Source organism: Myotis yumanensis, unplaced genomic scaffold (genome assembly GCF_028538775.1).
Source record: "Myotis yumanensis isolate MYYU_CA2020_CCGP unplaced genomic scaffold, mMyoYum1.0.hap1 SCAF_1, whole genome shotgun sequence".
Taxonomy (NCBI): Eukaryota; Metazoa; Chordata; class Mammalia; order Chiroptera; family Vespertilionidae; genus Myotis; species Myotis yumanensis.
In genome coordinates this window covers 97,106,347-97,122,765 of record NW_027223752.1, presented here as the reverse complement: position 1 = coordinate 97,122,765, position 16,419 = coordinate 97,106,347, and the positions used below count along the sequence as shown (strand labels likewise).

Here is a 16,419-nt window from a genome sequence, read left to right as displayed (position 1 = left end):
CATGGAGCTGGAGCAAGAAGGAGGCTTGCTTGACCCAATGATGGAGGAAGCCAAGCTGCCACGGAGGCTCTGAGCTCCACTCAAAGCAACAAAGTTTCACTTATTGAAGGTAAATAAATCCCAGAATAAAAAAGAAAAAAAGAAAAAAAGGAGAGGCTGGGAGGTTCCATCGCTGGAGGGGCTTGGCCAGCCTGAAAACGGCCATCAGCCGCTCACCCAGGCTGGCCAAACCTCCATGGGGTGAGGATCCCCATTGGCGGGGGCGGGGGGGGGGGGCTTGACCAGCCTGCAAACAGCCATCAGCCCCTCACCCAGTTTGGCCAGGGACCCCAGTGAAGACCCCCACCCTGAAGAGGGTGTGACCAGCTGCAAACAGCCATCATCCCCTCATCCAGGCTGGCCAGACATCCCAGTGGGGACCCCCACCCTGATCCAGGACACCCTTCAGGGCAAACCAGCCTGCCACCAGGCGTCTATCCTATATAGTAAAAGGGTAATATGCAAGTTGACCCTAACAACGGAATGACTGGTCACTATGACACACTCTGACCACCAGGGGGCAGATGCTCAATGCAGGAGCTGTCCCCTGGTGGTCAGGGCACTCCCACATGGGGAGCTCTGCTCAGCCACAAGCCAGGCTGATGGCTGCCAGCACAGCAGTGGTGGTGGGAGCCTCTCCTGCCTCCTCAGAAGCACTAAGGATGTCCGACTGCAGCTTAGGTCTGCTCCCTGCTGGTAAGTGGACATCCCCCGAGGGCTGCCAGGCTTCCAGAGGGATGTCTGACTGCCAGCTTGGGCCCATTCCCCTAGGGAATGGGCCTAAGCCAGCAGGTGGACATCCCTCGAGGGGTCCCAGACTGCAAGAGGGCATAGGCCAGGCTGAGGGACCCCCCCCCAAGTGCACAGATTTTTGTGCACCGGGCCTCTAGTCCTATATAATAAAGAGCTAATATGCTTATTAGACCTAACAGCAGAATGACCGTCCGGACGAAGCTGGGGCTACAAGGGCCAAGGCAGCCGGGGCTGTGAGGGCCAAGCCCCTTGCACAAATTTTGTGCATCAGGCCTCTAGTCCTATTTATATGCAGTTCAAAAAAACAGGCAAACTAAACTAAGTGTGTTTGGGGACACATACTTACATAATGAAACTATAAAGAACTACAAGGAAATTATTAAAATAAAAGTCAGGACAGTGGTAGCCTTCTGGGGGAAGCAAAGGAACAAGGGATTGTTAGGTTGCTAGAAATGTTCCTTAACCTGGTGATAGTTACACAGGTATTACTATTGTGGTAAGTCATTAAGCTGTACATTTGTATCTTGTATGCTTTACTGGATGGATGCTTTATTTTACTATAAAAATTTTAATATTAAACAGAAATTGTGAGTGAAAAGATGAGCAGTTATGACTATATACACATTTTTTAAACCTCTTCATAACAAAACTTATATTAAAAGCAACAAAATGAGAATTCTGTTATTCCTGGCCCATGTGTCTTAGTTAGTTGGGTGTCATCCCATGCACCAAGAGGTCAAAGGTTCAATTCCTGGTCAGAGCATATGTCCAGGTTGTGGGCTCGACTTCCCAGTAGGAGGCAGCCGATTGATGTTTCTATCTCTCTCTCCTTCTACCTTCCTCTAAATAAATAGATAGATGATAGATAGATAGATAGATAGATAGATAAAAATAAAAGATACAGTGGGGCCTTGACTTACGAGTTTAATTTGTTCCGAGACCGGAGCTTGTTAAGGAGCTCGTTAACTCAAATTACTCTATCAACTCAATGGAAAAAATCGGCCGAGAGACAGCTGGTATCTCAAAAAACTCGTTAGTCGGGACACTCGTAAGTCAAGGCCCCACTGTATTACAGAAACCTAAATGAATAGTTCTCTGTTCTCATTGAATACAAAGAATATAAAAATATATTCAAAGAATAAAAACATAAGCCAATGCATTAAAAATTAATAATGTGACTAGAATTTATTTATTTATTTTTATAGTTCAATTTTTAAAGATTTTATTTTTATTATTTTTTCTCTTTTTTGATTTACTTTTTAAATTATTTATTGTTGAAAGTTTTACATATGTATCCTTTTTTCCCCATTGACCTCTTTGGGCCCATTTCCATCCCCCAGTACATGTATGTAACTAATATTTAGAAAATGCTAATGAAACTCTAAATTTATGACTTATTAAATTAAATTAACCACTACTGTTAGGGTAAAGATTTTCTTCACTGAGGTCACTCAAAATAGATAACATTTTTAAAAGGCTGTCTGAGGTATTTCAAGCAATTTGCTTTCCTGAGAATGTATTTCAAAAAAAATTATAATTTCAAAAATTACATGTAAAATAATTCTTACCTTGCTTGAGAATTTTGGGGATCTACATTTAACAAGGCTGTAAAATCGTGTATGGCTGCATTCCAGTTTTCATTTTCATAGTAAAACATTCCACGCTTCAATAATGCATCTATTCTTTTGGGATCATAAAAAATGCACTGCATGGGGAGGGGTGTCAGGTTGGAGGGGAGAAACAAAAACAAATCACATAATGGGGAAAGGACAAACAAGAAAAATATATAACCCCTTAGAAATTAAATGGACTACAGCCACATTTTAAACTTCAGATTATATAAAAGCAAAGTACTGCAGATGCAAAAATTTTTAGATTTTCATTTAAAAACCACGTCTTTAGGAAATTCACTTATCATCAAGTTCTAGAAAGAGGAGGTTTTCTGAAAGAGAACTAAAATGGCATGTACAAGCAACCAAGGCTTCACCCCACTGAAATTTTTACAGATAAAATTTCATAAGTGAATTGTTCACTTAGTGTTATATTGGCTCTATCAATTTTACCCCAATATATTCTCAGCATTTTATCCCAATTAAAGATAATACATATTAGACTGTCTACATATTAGACTGAATAGACCAAGGCTGATTCTATCAAATAAAATATGGATTAATATAATCCCTAAAATGGTAAAAGCAAATGAATTGGTATTGGCATGATTTATTCATTTCATATTGACATATAGACAATAGAGTAAACAGACTAAATCATTGTATACTCAGTTATAAAGCTCCTCACCATTGATACTAGGGGTGAGGGTGGGGAGAAGTATAAAAATTATCAAGTAATAATAATAATAATTATTATTATTATTTTTAAAATAGAGAAACAAAAAAACCTAAAGATATTGAAGTTTGTTTGGCCTTATGTTACTTCATTAGTCAATTTTTAAATTATTGGTGCCAGATGGAAGAAATGAATAAAATAAGTAATCTAATGATTTCAATATCTTCAAAAGAAAATAGTATTGAAAAGATTTTAAGACCAGAGGTTATCAAACTTATAATCTTTTGAAGCAAAAATAATGTGAAGTGTATGACTAACCATCAAGGATTAAGAAACATGGCAGTTGGGAAAATGAAAAGATAAATTATGTAAATAACTTCTAAATTCACAACTGTACTAAGAACTAAGAATTTAGAGTTAAAAGTCAGGAGATCAAGGTTAAAATTATTCTGCAATCAGAGTAATATTTTGCCTGATTATATAGAGTCTCAATGTACAATTCAGCCAAAAGTTCATTTCCTGAAGGGAATTCCCTGATATCCCATACCAAATATAAATTACTCCCCCATCTTTTTTATTTTCTTAATAGGAGTTATCATAATTTGTAATTATATATTTACCTATGTATTTATTTCTTTAATGTCTGTCCTTTAAACTATAGGCTCCATATAAGCAAGAAGCATGTCTATTTTATTCATGAAGTTTTATTCACTACATTATAGAATGCCTTAGCAATAAATATTTGTTCGTGAATGAATGAGTGAGCAATAAGCACTTCTTTAGAAGCAGATGGTTTTGTGGCAGAAGAGAATCAGCTGTGTCTCAAGAGTTCAGTGAAAAATGGTTTCCTCTGTTGTTTAAAGGGAAGAAGCAATTTTCAAAGGTTTCCTGGAAAAGTCAAACCCCCCTCAGGATTGACTCAAATCTCCAAAATCCAACTCTTTGATTGAATCTATTCATTCACTAATAATAATAGTTTTAAATATTATTTGACATAGTAGTAATATCAATTCCATAATGAATGCCCTGGGACCTAACCTGTAATAAATTAATTTTGATTATACAACACTTTGCTATAATATTAGGACGAGAATATCATAAACTAAAATATATAAATAATGGCAGCATTATATGTGATACAACTTACTGTAGAAAAGTCATCCATGGCCAGGAATTTGTTTGTTAATTCATACATCTCACCCCTCCTGAAATATATATCAGCATCCATGGGCTTCAACTTGATTGCCTTGGTATAATTTAGAATTGCCAGAGTAACTTCTTTTCTTTTCCTGAAAATTTCTGCCTTTGACAAATATGCCTCTAAAGAAAATATAAAAGGCACAATTTAGTGGTACAGTCCTTTTAAAGGAAAAATTTTAAAGATTAATCCCTCTTTCTCCAAAACTCCAGTCTTAGAATATTATACTTTCTTAACCATTTATGGCAAGGATTTTGTGGGGTGTTCCCCACCCCCAACAATAAAAAATTTGTTCTCAAAGTCTGTATAAATAATCATTTATGGTTGAAAACATTTTCAATTTCAATTTAAAGTAACAGAAATTAACTATTTCTTTTTTGAATGTCTGAAATATTTCGTAATCTTTTAGTGTTTGTAGTAAAAGTTAGATTTTGATGGCACAAAATTTTATGCAGTTTTAAGCTCATGATACATTCTAGGGATATGTGGTGGATGCTGGGATACGAAGATGAGTATGACATTTCCTCATTCCCAAAAAGTTTCATGGGCAGTAGTTCGAGTTGGTTAGAATATGTTACAGAAGGTCAAATGTGTAGATTTCATCCAACCAAAATGTCTTAGGAACACTACAATCTAATTCAGAGATTTGTGGTTAAGAAAAGACTTGTGACTCACTTCTATAGCTAAAAATTTTTAAAGACATATTTTTATCTTGGGATAAACAGTAAGCAACCAATTTATTGTAATGTATACCAAAAACTTCACATTTCAAACCATTATTTTGAAAATAATGTAGGATCATATGAGTCTTAAATTTATGTCAGTAGTAAATTTAACTTAGGAGCGTCACAACCTGTTCAGAGACCTGGGTCTATTGATTTATGTATCTTTATAGTATCATTAAATGACCACAGATTTGGTAAAGATATAATTAGTATAACTGTCTGCACAGACAACCCACCTGCATTATTTTTATTATATTTAGTTATATAATTCAGATCATCCAAAGCTTCATTAAATTTGTCTTGGAAAAGATAAATGAGATGTCGGTGCCAATAGGCATTGAGAAACAATGGTTCCAAGAATATAGCCTAGAAAATATATGTATAAATTCAATTAAAGTTGATTTACTGAAGGAAAATATACTATCAGATTTCAAGCACTATTGATCCCAATGGCTTTGTTATGTGTATGATATAAAATAGTACCTCCCAATCTGACAAATAAGATCTAGTACTTTTGATATTTATTATTTGAAAATGTCAATAAATATAATTTCACAATCTCAAAGGTACACTACAAATTAATTGTTTAAAATTTTAGTAAAAATTACTGTATAGTTATATGCAAGTTTAAATTTTTAACATTGTTATTTTGATTAAATAAAACTTACTTCCTGTAGATCATCCATGGCACTCTGTAACTTGCCCAGTTTCCTATACAGAGCGCCACGCCTACAATATGAAAATGCAGAATATGTTTTCTGGTTATTTATTTCTTCGGTCAAGATCTCCACTTCAGATTCATAATGTTTAATGACTTCTGGAGGAAGGTCACACTTCAAAGAATCATTCAGTTCTAGTTTTGGTGGTCCTTTCTCTTTGACAGGGACATCTTTCTGAACAATTATTCTAACAACTTTCTCTTTTCTGGTTGTCTTCTGAGGTTTTTTCTTAGAGAATATATCAAGAATCCATGTTTGAAAGTCACTATTTTTTGGAATTCCTCCCTTACTTTCGGCAAATTTGTCAAAATTTAAATATGCAGGCAAGCTGGGGCACCGAAATTGACGATCATATAAAGGAAGTTTGAGCAAATATTTCTTCTGTTCTGGAAGGATTCCATGAGACATTGACCTAGGTTTTAAAGAGTAATCTTTTTAATCTACAGAAATATAATTACTTTTATAATCAATAAATCAACTCAACCACAAACAAAATTACCATTCCTCTGTTGTTCACCAAAGTCACCCAGAGACTTGTTAAACACTGATTTCTGGTGTATTAGCTGGATTTGGTGGTCACAATTACCAAAATAAACCACAGGGACAGAACAGTAATCACAGGATTTTAACTCGCAACGATCTGTGGCAATAACTAAATGAGGTAGATGGGCAGCCCGCTAAGGTGTTCTTTTACTTATTATTTATCTAAGAACATCTAGAAGGTTTTCACCTCTAGGTGAAACCTCTTACCCAACTTTCAGACCTAAGCCAGTTCACAGTCCAAAGCCTCTTATCTGACAGGGAGGCCAGGCCCCATTGAGGAAGGATCTTGCTATGTGGCCAAATTATTCAGGGTGTCCCAAAAAATGTATAACACTTTAACAAGTAATAACTCAATTTTGAAAATGAAATGTATGTTAATAAACACTGTCTTTTTAATTATTCAAGTGTGCAGATACATTTTTGGGACACCCTATATTTAATGACTTATTCCCCAAAAGCTTCCAAAGATCTTGGAAAGAGTAAATACCCAACCCTTCTGGGAATTATTAGATACTGGCTCTAAAACTTATGCTGATCTACAGATACCCACTGTGGAAGCCACTAAAATCCATCAATGAAATTAGGGAATTATGAAGACCAAGTGGTAGAAAGAATCTTGGCCTGAAACCACCTAAGAGTGGATCTAATGAGACATGGATCCATCCTGTGATAATTCACCTAGTCCTAGAATGTGTAGTGGCAATAAATCAACTAATAACTACATAAGCTGTACACTGAGGGAGATAATGATAATAAAGGTTAAATGGAAATCTCTGGAACTAACCCATTCCATCCCATATTGTCCACCAACATAATATACTAAAAGCAATACTTGACCATTAGGAAAATTACAGATTAATGGTACTTAGGAATATAAGTCATCTCCTCCTTGTAGAAAATAAATCTGCCTGTCTTGTGTAGTGAAGTAAGACAGGCCAAGAAAACCAGGATTGAAACCACAGATTCACTTTCAGAACGAGGTCAAGTTTGGAAGTGCTAGCCAAGTTTGGGAGCTAGCCAAGAATGAGTGTGATTAAACAAGCTTAAAGAGCTGATATAAAATGGTAAGAAAGGTATTTCTGTGTTAACCAAGTTAAGGTTAGTGAAAGAAAGATCTCAACCTATAAAAATAAAAATAAAAATTTTTTGAAATTGCTTCATAAATTTGTTTTAAAATAACAATTATTTCATACTATAATTCTGTGGTAATTTAATGTAAGATTTTTTAAAAAAAGAAAGTAGGATAGCTCTACCAATGTATTATCTTAGATCAATATTACCATAGTTTGTTTTATTGCCTCTACCTCTGCCTATACAAATTTCAAATTTAGTTATTAAAAAGCAAATAAATCTCTTTATTTTTTAAAAATACATTTTTATTAATTTCAGAGAGGAAAGGAGAGGATGAGAGAGATAGAAACCTCAGTGATGAGAGAGAATCATTAATCAACTCTCTCCTGCATCATCCCCAATGTGGGATCGAGCCCACAACATGAGTATGTGCCCTGATCGGAAATTGAACCATGACATCAACTACTAAGCCTGCAGTTGGGCAAAAAGCAAATAAATCTCTTTACGTGTTAAACTTTATAATCAAAACTAGAGGCCTGTTACAGGAAAAGATTCGTGCAATAGGCCTTCCCTTCCCCTGGCTGCCGGCACCAGTTTTCCTCCGGCACCCAGGACCCAGGCCTTCACTCCAGCCGGAGACGCCTTCAAGCCTTCGCTTCTCTGGCTGGAGCTGCCTTCAAGCCTTCACTGCTGTGGCCGGAGCCACCTTTAAGCCTTCGTTGCTCCGGCCGGAGCCTCTACAGTCTTTGCTCTGCCGCTTCGTGACTAGGTATGCAAATTAACCGCCATCTTTGTTGGTGGTTAATTTGCATACCTTGCTGATTAGCCAATGGGAGGTGTAGCGAAGGTATGGTCAATTACCATGTTAGACTATTATTAGATAGGATGACAAAGGACCAGGAAGCAGGAAAACATCCCACCAAAGCAGTGTTGAATCTGCTATTTTCCTTTATATACTAATAGATAGAAATCACTTCAGTGCACAGCCAAAGTACAGGTGCACAGCCAAAATGGTGCTGTGTAGTATCCTTTCTAGGATGGTGAAATTCATAATACTTTGAAAAGAGAAAATGTATCAAAAATGTATAAGCAATCTTCTGATTCAGATCCAAAACATTTGTCAACATAGAAAAACCTACCTAAAGTCTTCTAAAAATGATCTAACAAAAAACCTTCCAGATATATTTGTTGCAGGGGAAACAAACTTTAGTGCACAGAGAACTTGGCACTTGAATGGCATTCTCCACTAAGGTTGATCTCTATCTGCTTACACCTACATAGGATTATTCCCAGCCTCAGTCTTCTAAAGGACAATAAGTTACCACACTAACATATAATGAACGCTTTTCAGAATTAGCAATTATTTATAAAGTGAACAACACATTTGTGACTCTCTTATAATCAGGAAAGTCTTTACTTTTCAAAAGGGCATAAGTTTAATGAAGTATTTATTGCAACTTGGGGATACTGAAAGAGAACAAAGCCCACAGCTCTTTGGAAACTATTTTGACAATGCCTGGGTCGTAAGAAAGTTATGTCCTGAACACTTAAGTATTAACATACCTGGACTTTCAGTTGTTGTTAATTTAGGTCCCTCCATATTTCTAAACATGATACTAATACTTCCAAGGTGGAAGAAAAATTATTTCTTTGTGTTGATCTCTGAATTAGGGCTCATAACAAACAAAAAACAATTTGTCTATCTGGATTTATTACTCAATTCAATAGTTTAAAATTTTTTTAAATATTCAACTTCAGCAATCTATTTTGGCTTTTGAATGGGTGGTATTTGTTTGGAGCAGTGGTTGGGTTTTGGTCCTAACTAACTTCAGAAAAATAACAGTAGATTTTATTTTTTTCTACTAAAAGATTTCATTTAGCCATCAAATTGATTTAGTCTTACTTCATGCCCTTATATCAGCCCCACATTCAATGAGTGTGTTTATAAAGTTAAATCCAAAACCACAATGCATTTCTTAAATATAATAATTATTGATTAAATAAGACCTGCTTAGAATTTTTGGAGGCTTGGATAACTCAGCCAACACAGTTGAAAGTTTAGAGAATTTCAATGCTTTCTTCCATTTCATCTTCTTTTTCTTGGGGTAAACAATGTAACTAATGCCAGCTTTTCTAGATGCTTCAATGAGAGAAATAGACAGATTTCTCAGACTGTGACTGTCCTCCATGGTATCTAAGATGTTATCTATATTTTCTTTCACAGTGATGGTTTCCTCAGTTTCATTTTGCTCAAGCTTCTGACGACGCTCCAACTCCTTAGCTCTCTGAAACAGCACCTCTTTTATATTGCTTTCCATGTCATTCTTAACCTCTAATGGAGCTTTGGTATGCTCCTTAATCAATTCAACTGCAGAATTTGTTCTCTTCTTAATGAGGAAACAAAGAGGCAGAAAAAAATAAAATCAATTTAGTTGATGTACATTTAAAATTAATTTAATTACAATTACTATTAATGTAGTTTGGTCACTATTGAAAAATTTTTTAATCATGTATTCTTTTTTTTTTAATATATTTTATTGATTTTTTTACAGAGAGGAAGGGAGAGGGATAGAGAGTTAGAAACATAGATGAGAGAGAAACATCGACCAGCTACTTCCTGCACACTCCCTACTGGGGATATGTCTGCAATCAAGGTACATGCCCTTGACCGGAATCAAACCTGGGACCTTTCAGTCTGCACGCCGATGCTCTATCCACTGAGCCAAACCGGTTAGGGCAAATCATGTATTCTTAATGTTCTTAAAAAGTTTATAAAGTTAATTGGGATGTAATGTGCAGCATTATAGCATCAAATACTGTCTTGCATATTTCAAAGTTGTTAAGAAAGTAGATCTTAAAAGTTCTCACCACAAGAAAATAATGTATAACTATGTGGTGATGGATGTTAACTAGACTTTCTGTGGTGATTATTTCACAGTATATACAAATATCAAATAATTATTGTATACCTAAAACTAATATGTTATATGTCAATAAAATAAATTTTAAGAATAGTGTCAGTGCCCAGGGATACAAAACAGAGGAATCAACAAGTCAGTAAGAAAGAAGAATATCAGAAATATAATAAGAAGCAGGATAAAGTTAGGCAAATTACAAGCAGGTTAGAGGCAACTGATGTGGAGAATCAAGAAAGCTATCAGATTTTGTGGGGAGGGGGAGCGTGGAAACACCTTGGAACTAGGACTCAATGCCACTGAAGGTAAGAACCAGCTGCTCAGAAATGCCTATGAATTCTTGGTAAAGAGGAAGTCCATTTCATTTGATAAGAAGAGGTGTGGGTTTAAAGTACTTGCTCTACCATTTATTTATTATTAGAGGCGTGGTGCACAAAAATTTGTGCACTCAGGGTGGTCCCTCAGCCCAGCCTGTGTCCTCTCGCAGTCTGGGACCCCTCAGGAGATGTCCACCTGCTGGCTTAGACCTGCTCCTCGGGGAATCGGGCCTAAGCTGGCAGTCAGACATCCCTCTGGCAGCCCAGGAGCCCTCAGGGGATGTCCATTTGCCAGCAGGGAGCAGGCCTAAGCTGCAGTCGGACATCCTTAGCGCTGCTGAGGAGGCGGAAGAGGCTCCCGCCACCACCGCTGTGCTGACAGCCATCAGCCTGGCTTGTGGCTGAGCAGAGCTCCCCCTGTGGGAGCGCACTGACCACCAGGGGGCAGCTCCTGCATTGAGCGTCTGCCCCCTGGTAGTCAGTGTGTGTCATAGTGACCAGTCATTCCCAGGCATGCTGCTGTTATGGTCAATTTGCATATTACCTTTTTATTATATAGGATAGAGGCCTAGTGCATGGGTGGGGGCTGGCTGGTTTGCCCTGAAGGGTGTCCTGGATCAGGGTAGGGGTCCCGCTGGCATGCCTGGCCAGCCTGGGTGAGAGGCTGAGGGCCATTTTCAGGCTAGCCACACCCCCTTCAGGATGGAGGTCCCCACTGGGGTGCCTGGTCAGCCTCCGTGAGAGGCTGATGCCTGTTTTCAGGCTGGCCAAGCCCCCCAGCTGGGACCCTCAGCCCATGGGAGTGTGGTCAGCCTGGGTGAGGGACTGATGGCTGTTTGCAGGCTGGCCACAGCCCCTTCAGGGTGGGAGGTCCCGCTGGGGTGCCTGGCCAGTCTGGGTGAGGGGTTGATGGCTATTTTCAGGCTGGCCTCACCCCCCAGCAGGGACCCTCACCCAATGGGGGTGTGGCCAGCCTGGGTGAGGGGCTGAGGGCCATTTTCAGGCTGGCCACACCGCCTTCAGGGTGGAGGTCCCCACTGGGGTGCCTGGTCACTGGGTGAAGGGCTGATGGCCATTTTCAGGCTGGCCACGCCCCCCAGCGACCCAAGTTCCCAGCCTCTCCGTTTTTTCTTCTTTTTTTCCTGGGATTTATTTATCTTCTATAATTGAAACTTTGTAGCCTTGAGCAGAGCCCAGCCCCTCCTTGAGCAGAGGCCATGGCCAGCTGGAAGCAGGTATCTGGGATTTATTTATCTTCTATATTTGAAACTTTGTAGCCTTGAGCGGAGCCTAGGACTGGCCAGGGCAGGTGGGAAGCTTGGCCTCCTCCATCGCCGAGGGCAACCCAAGCCTCCTGCTCACTCCAGCTCCATGGCTGCGGCCATCTCAGTTGGGTTAATTTGCATGCTCGCTCCTGATTGGCTGGTGAGCGTGGCTTGTGGGCGTGGCTTGAGCATAGCAGAGAGACAGTTAATTTGCATGTTTCTCTTTTATTATATAGGATTATTTATTTATTTATTTTTTGCTCTTCCATTTATCACTTTCTGACCATTGCTTTGTTTTAAAATTGTGCGCATGATGCAAGTATAGTTCAATATTGTAAGTGACTTGATTTATAATATACCAGGTAAAGTCAAACTATGACTATGAGACACTTCCAAGTGCCACTGAAAATTTTAACTTGGAATCACCAACCACAATCATACATGGGCTACCAGATACACACTCAAATCCAAACTTTCAGTCAACTCTGGATGAAACAACCAGCCCCATATTTCAGGAAAACAAAAATGCACAGGTGGTGATTATTACTAGTAAGATAAATATTTCTTTTGAATAATAAAAACTGAAAAATCATCATACCTTTAATATTGAAGATGGTGTGCTGAAATCTTTTGGGATATTTTCACATGATAAAGATTTTCTTTGGGAAAACATCTGAAATAATAAGATGGTAATTAGGCCCTGGCAAGGTAGCTCAGTTGGTTAGAGTGTCACCCCAATGTGCCAAGGTTGTGGGTTTGATCCCCCTTCAAGGCACATACAAGAAGCAACCAATGAATGCATAAATAAGTGGAACAATAAATGGATATATTTTCTCTCTCAATCTCTGTTTCTCTCTCTTCCTTTTTCTGTCTCTCTAAAATCATCGATAAAGAAAAATTAAAAGGGTAATTATACACTGGCTGTAGATACTATGTGTTAAACTAAAATATATGACAGTTGACTATTGGTAACTGCTTAGGTAAGTTAAAAAATGCAGAAAGACTGATTAAGTAGGGTTCTTACTGATTTTGAAGTCATTAAATTGACAGAGAAGAGCAGAACATAAAATCTATTCATTGATTTTGAAATTCTTTTTTAAAATTTAACTAGTTAGTATCTGCTCTGTGTAAAGTGCTATATGCATTTTTCCGGTTGGCATAAATGGCACAGGTGCGTGTGAATGTACCATGGATATGCTGAGCCATTAATCCCCTTAGCCCTGGAGCTGTAATTGTGGAACCTGGAGCAACTACTGCCCCATGAACACTCACCTCTAATCATGAGTAACTTCAACCTTCTACTCCACAGGAGCACACAAATGTTATCACTTATTATCTCTTACTATTATATTAAAAGAGTTGGGAAGTATATCAGTATGTTCCATGACCTCGACCACTATTATAGTAGAAACAGACATAAAGAAATAACTATAATCCAAATTGGCTGTGGCAGTGAGATGGCATAAATCAGGTGTAAAAAAACCCAAGAGAGAGAGGTCAATTCTGAATGGAAAAGAACCTTAACAGACTGGCTTAAAGAGGTACGTAGCATCAGGGTTGGTTGTGAAAGGCCATGACATTTCTATGGACTGAGAAGGGATTGCGAACATCCCAGGTCAATGGAATAGCCTAAACATGAACCTAGAAGTGTCAAAGTGCTGGGATTTTGGTCCCCACGGACTCTGGTGCAGATAGAGTACAGGTACATAGAGGCTACATGGAGGCAGAAGTATACTAGGAAGTAGGATAGAAAATATAGTTGAGGCCAGGTTATGAGACTTAGTCAAGCACTCTAACTTTATTTGGTAGGTGGAATTATTCAGTTTGTTAAGACATAAGTAACATAATCATACCTGTGTTTTAAGAATATATAGCAGGGGCAGGAAAGAGGATAGATTGAAAGAAGCAGCTACTAAAAATGGGAATTATCTGACAGGTAGGTATAGGTACTGCTGCTACAGTAGTCTAGAAAGTGCAAATGGCATTTCAAACTAGAAAGTGTCATTTGTTGGTTCAATTATTTTGTATGTGATGGTCACCACTCTAGGTGTTATGGATAAAACAGTGAACAAGAATGATATGACCCCAGACTGGTGAGGGAAACAAAGATCAAACATATATAAGGATAAACATTTAATAAGTGCTATAAGGAAAATAGAAAGAGAGTGGTCTATATTAAATAGAAATATTATCCCCTCAAAAAAAAAGTATTACCTAACTATATGGGAAAAGGCATGGACATATAGTCTAGTTAACTGACTAGAATAGGGATTTGATTTGTCCCGTGGGACTAAGACTCTCTACTGTGTAACACTTAGCTTCCCGAGATATCATCCAAGGGGAGTAGAGGGCTGAAGGCACTAATGAGAGAAAAATAACTGTTTCTTGCTTATCCCCATAGCATTCAGGAAACTTATTAGACCAATTATATAAATTGGTCTCAGTCACAATCTCTTTCCTCCATGATTGTGTGTATTATTTAATTCACTTACTAGGATACACTGTAGTGATAAAGATGAACACAAGTCTAATCGCCATTTAGAGAATTCAGTTTTACTCTGTTACATGGCCATGAACAATTCCCCATTATAAAAACACTTAAAATCATGTTCCTTTGATCATTGAGGACCTAGGCAAGAAGTGGTAACTACAAAAACAGAAGTTTTAGAAATTTTAGGAAAACTCATAGCAGATACCCTGCCATTGATTAGTAAACAACATCTTGTGGGGGTCATGAAGACAACATGTTTCAAAAGAGGAAATGTGCTCTCAACAAAGACACCAGCAAATGTTGTGAGACATTTTCTGGATTGGAGAACCACCAAGAAATAATTTCAGGATTTCTAGAAATATTATCTGAGCTATAGGCAGATAAAACAACCAACCTACAATTCAGAATTAAAGGTATACATACCCTCAGACTTCTGCTACGCTGACTTAAAGCAATGACACTTTCCTTGCTTTCAGATAAAAAATTCTCAATTAAAATTCTACTTGCTTGAGCACTCTGTGGTAAAAAGATAACAGTTTTAAATTATATAGTGAAATACTTTTAAAAGCCTATGATTTTTTTAAAAAAACCTATGATCACTGTCACTCAACAAAACAATATTATTACAAAAGAGAAATGTATGGAAAGGATAGAATTGCAGAAAACATTCACTAGAGTTGCATCAAAGTCAAGTGGATACACCTACATTATTTCTGGCAACCCTAATCTTAGGAGCAATCAATGATCCTGTGATCTCACAGGTTAGTATTGAATCTATGCAGCATGTCAACAGCAGGATTATGAATAAAACATATCATTTGGATTGACTGTCAGTGTTACTATTGACTGTGAACTACAAGTAAACATTCTAAATGTTAAACTAAATGAAAATCCCTTATATTTCAAACTCTATCGGTGAATTTTTATATATGCACATTTATTGTTGCATGGGTAAACTGCTGCAGTGGTTATAATTATTATTAAATGTGCTATTTCTCTATCCTGTAATCAGCAATTTAGATATGGAGAAACAAACAGTACTTATTCAATTCATTCAAAAAACACTTATTCAGTTGAAAATCAGCTTTAAAAAGCACCATGTAATTATCACTGAGAATGAAACAGATATGGAGAAGACTATGGGTAACTTAGGAATCACCAAGTATTTATTTTTTTTGTACATCCTCTTTTGTTGTATTTTATTTTATTTTATTTTATTTTATTTTTTTTTAATTTTTCGCTTAAAGTATTACAAAGGGTATTACATAAGTATTTGTTGTATTTTAAAAAGTAGTTAGAGCACATTGTAAGAATATTACCAGACATAACAAAAAGAGACTTGGGTTATTTTATCATTATTCTTCAAAGACAAACTATGTGATATGCAAGAAATTTTGGAACAATTTTATCATATGCCTACACAAAATATTTAAATATGATGGAATAGCAGCAATTACATATAGGGTAGGGCTAAAGTAGGTTTACAGTTGTTTGTATAGAAAATAACACAATAATTAATTGGAAAATATAAGAATACATTCTGTGTTTCATTTACAACTGTAAACCTACTTCTGTCTCAGCTGTATTTAAAAGAATGCTTTTAACAATAACAAGGACAAAACCTTAATACAGCAGGTCCTCGAGTAACGTTTTATAACATTGATGCACTGCCATAGGAACTTAACTATTTTTATATCAATCAGCCTATGGCAAAATCAGTTCTATTACATGTCATTTTGCTTTAAGTCATGGAACCTATCCACAATGTTAAGTGAGGACTTACTGTAGTGTACTTTACATATATTAAAACAGCAGAATTTACTAACAATCAATTATTGCTTTTTAAAAGAGAACATGATTCATATGTTGGAATCTGTCAAAATATTGCCCAAACTAATTTGCTTTTAGGGCAATTACAGTATTGCTTACATGATACCTGATGGAAACATTCTCCTGCTCCAGTCCAGGAATATTGCTGAAATTGGTATGCATGCAATAAAAGCTAGGATGCAGATAAAAATGAAAACAATTATGACTTCTGCTTTTAATTATGGCATGCTAGATAATTCTGCTGAGGAAAACTAAGAAAGCTACATG

The 16,419-nt window shown here is 37.2% G+C and overlaps 1 protein-coding gene across 1 annotated transcript in view; it reads right to left on the bottom strand.

Annotated features, from left to right (window-relative positions):
* Positions 1-16,419, bottom strand: part of LOC139009894 (uncharacterized) — a 231,950-nt gene that overhangs the window by 27,840 nt on the left and 187,691 nt on the right. The window contains exons 9-15 of the mRNA XM_070414044.1: positions 14,746-14,838; positions 12,430-12,504; positions 9,342-9,721; positions 5,670-6,048; positions 5,238-5,367; positions 4,226-4,398; positions 2,361-2,497 (exon numbers count right to left, since the gene is read on the bottom strand). Coding sequence (XP_070270145.1) covers positions 2,361-2,497; positions 4,226-4,398; positions 5,238-5,367; positions 5,670-6,048; positions 9,342-9,721; positions 12,430-12,504; positions 14,746-14,838 — 1,367 coding nt within the window. The remainder of the gene's footprint in view (positions 1-2,360; positions 2,498-4,225; positions 4,399-5,237; positions 5,368-5,669; positions 6,049-9,341; positions 9,722-12,429; positions 12,505-14,745; positions 14,839-16,419) is intronic.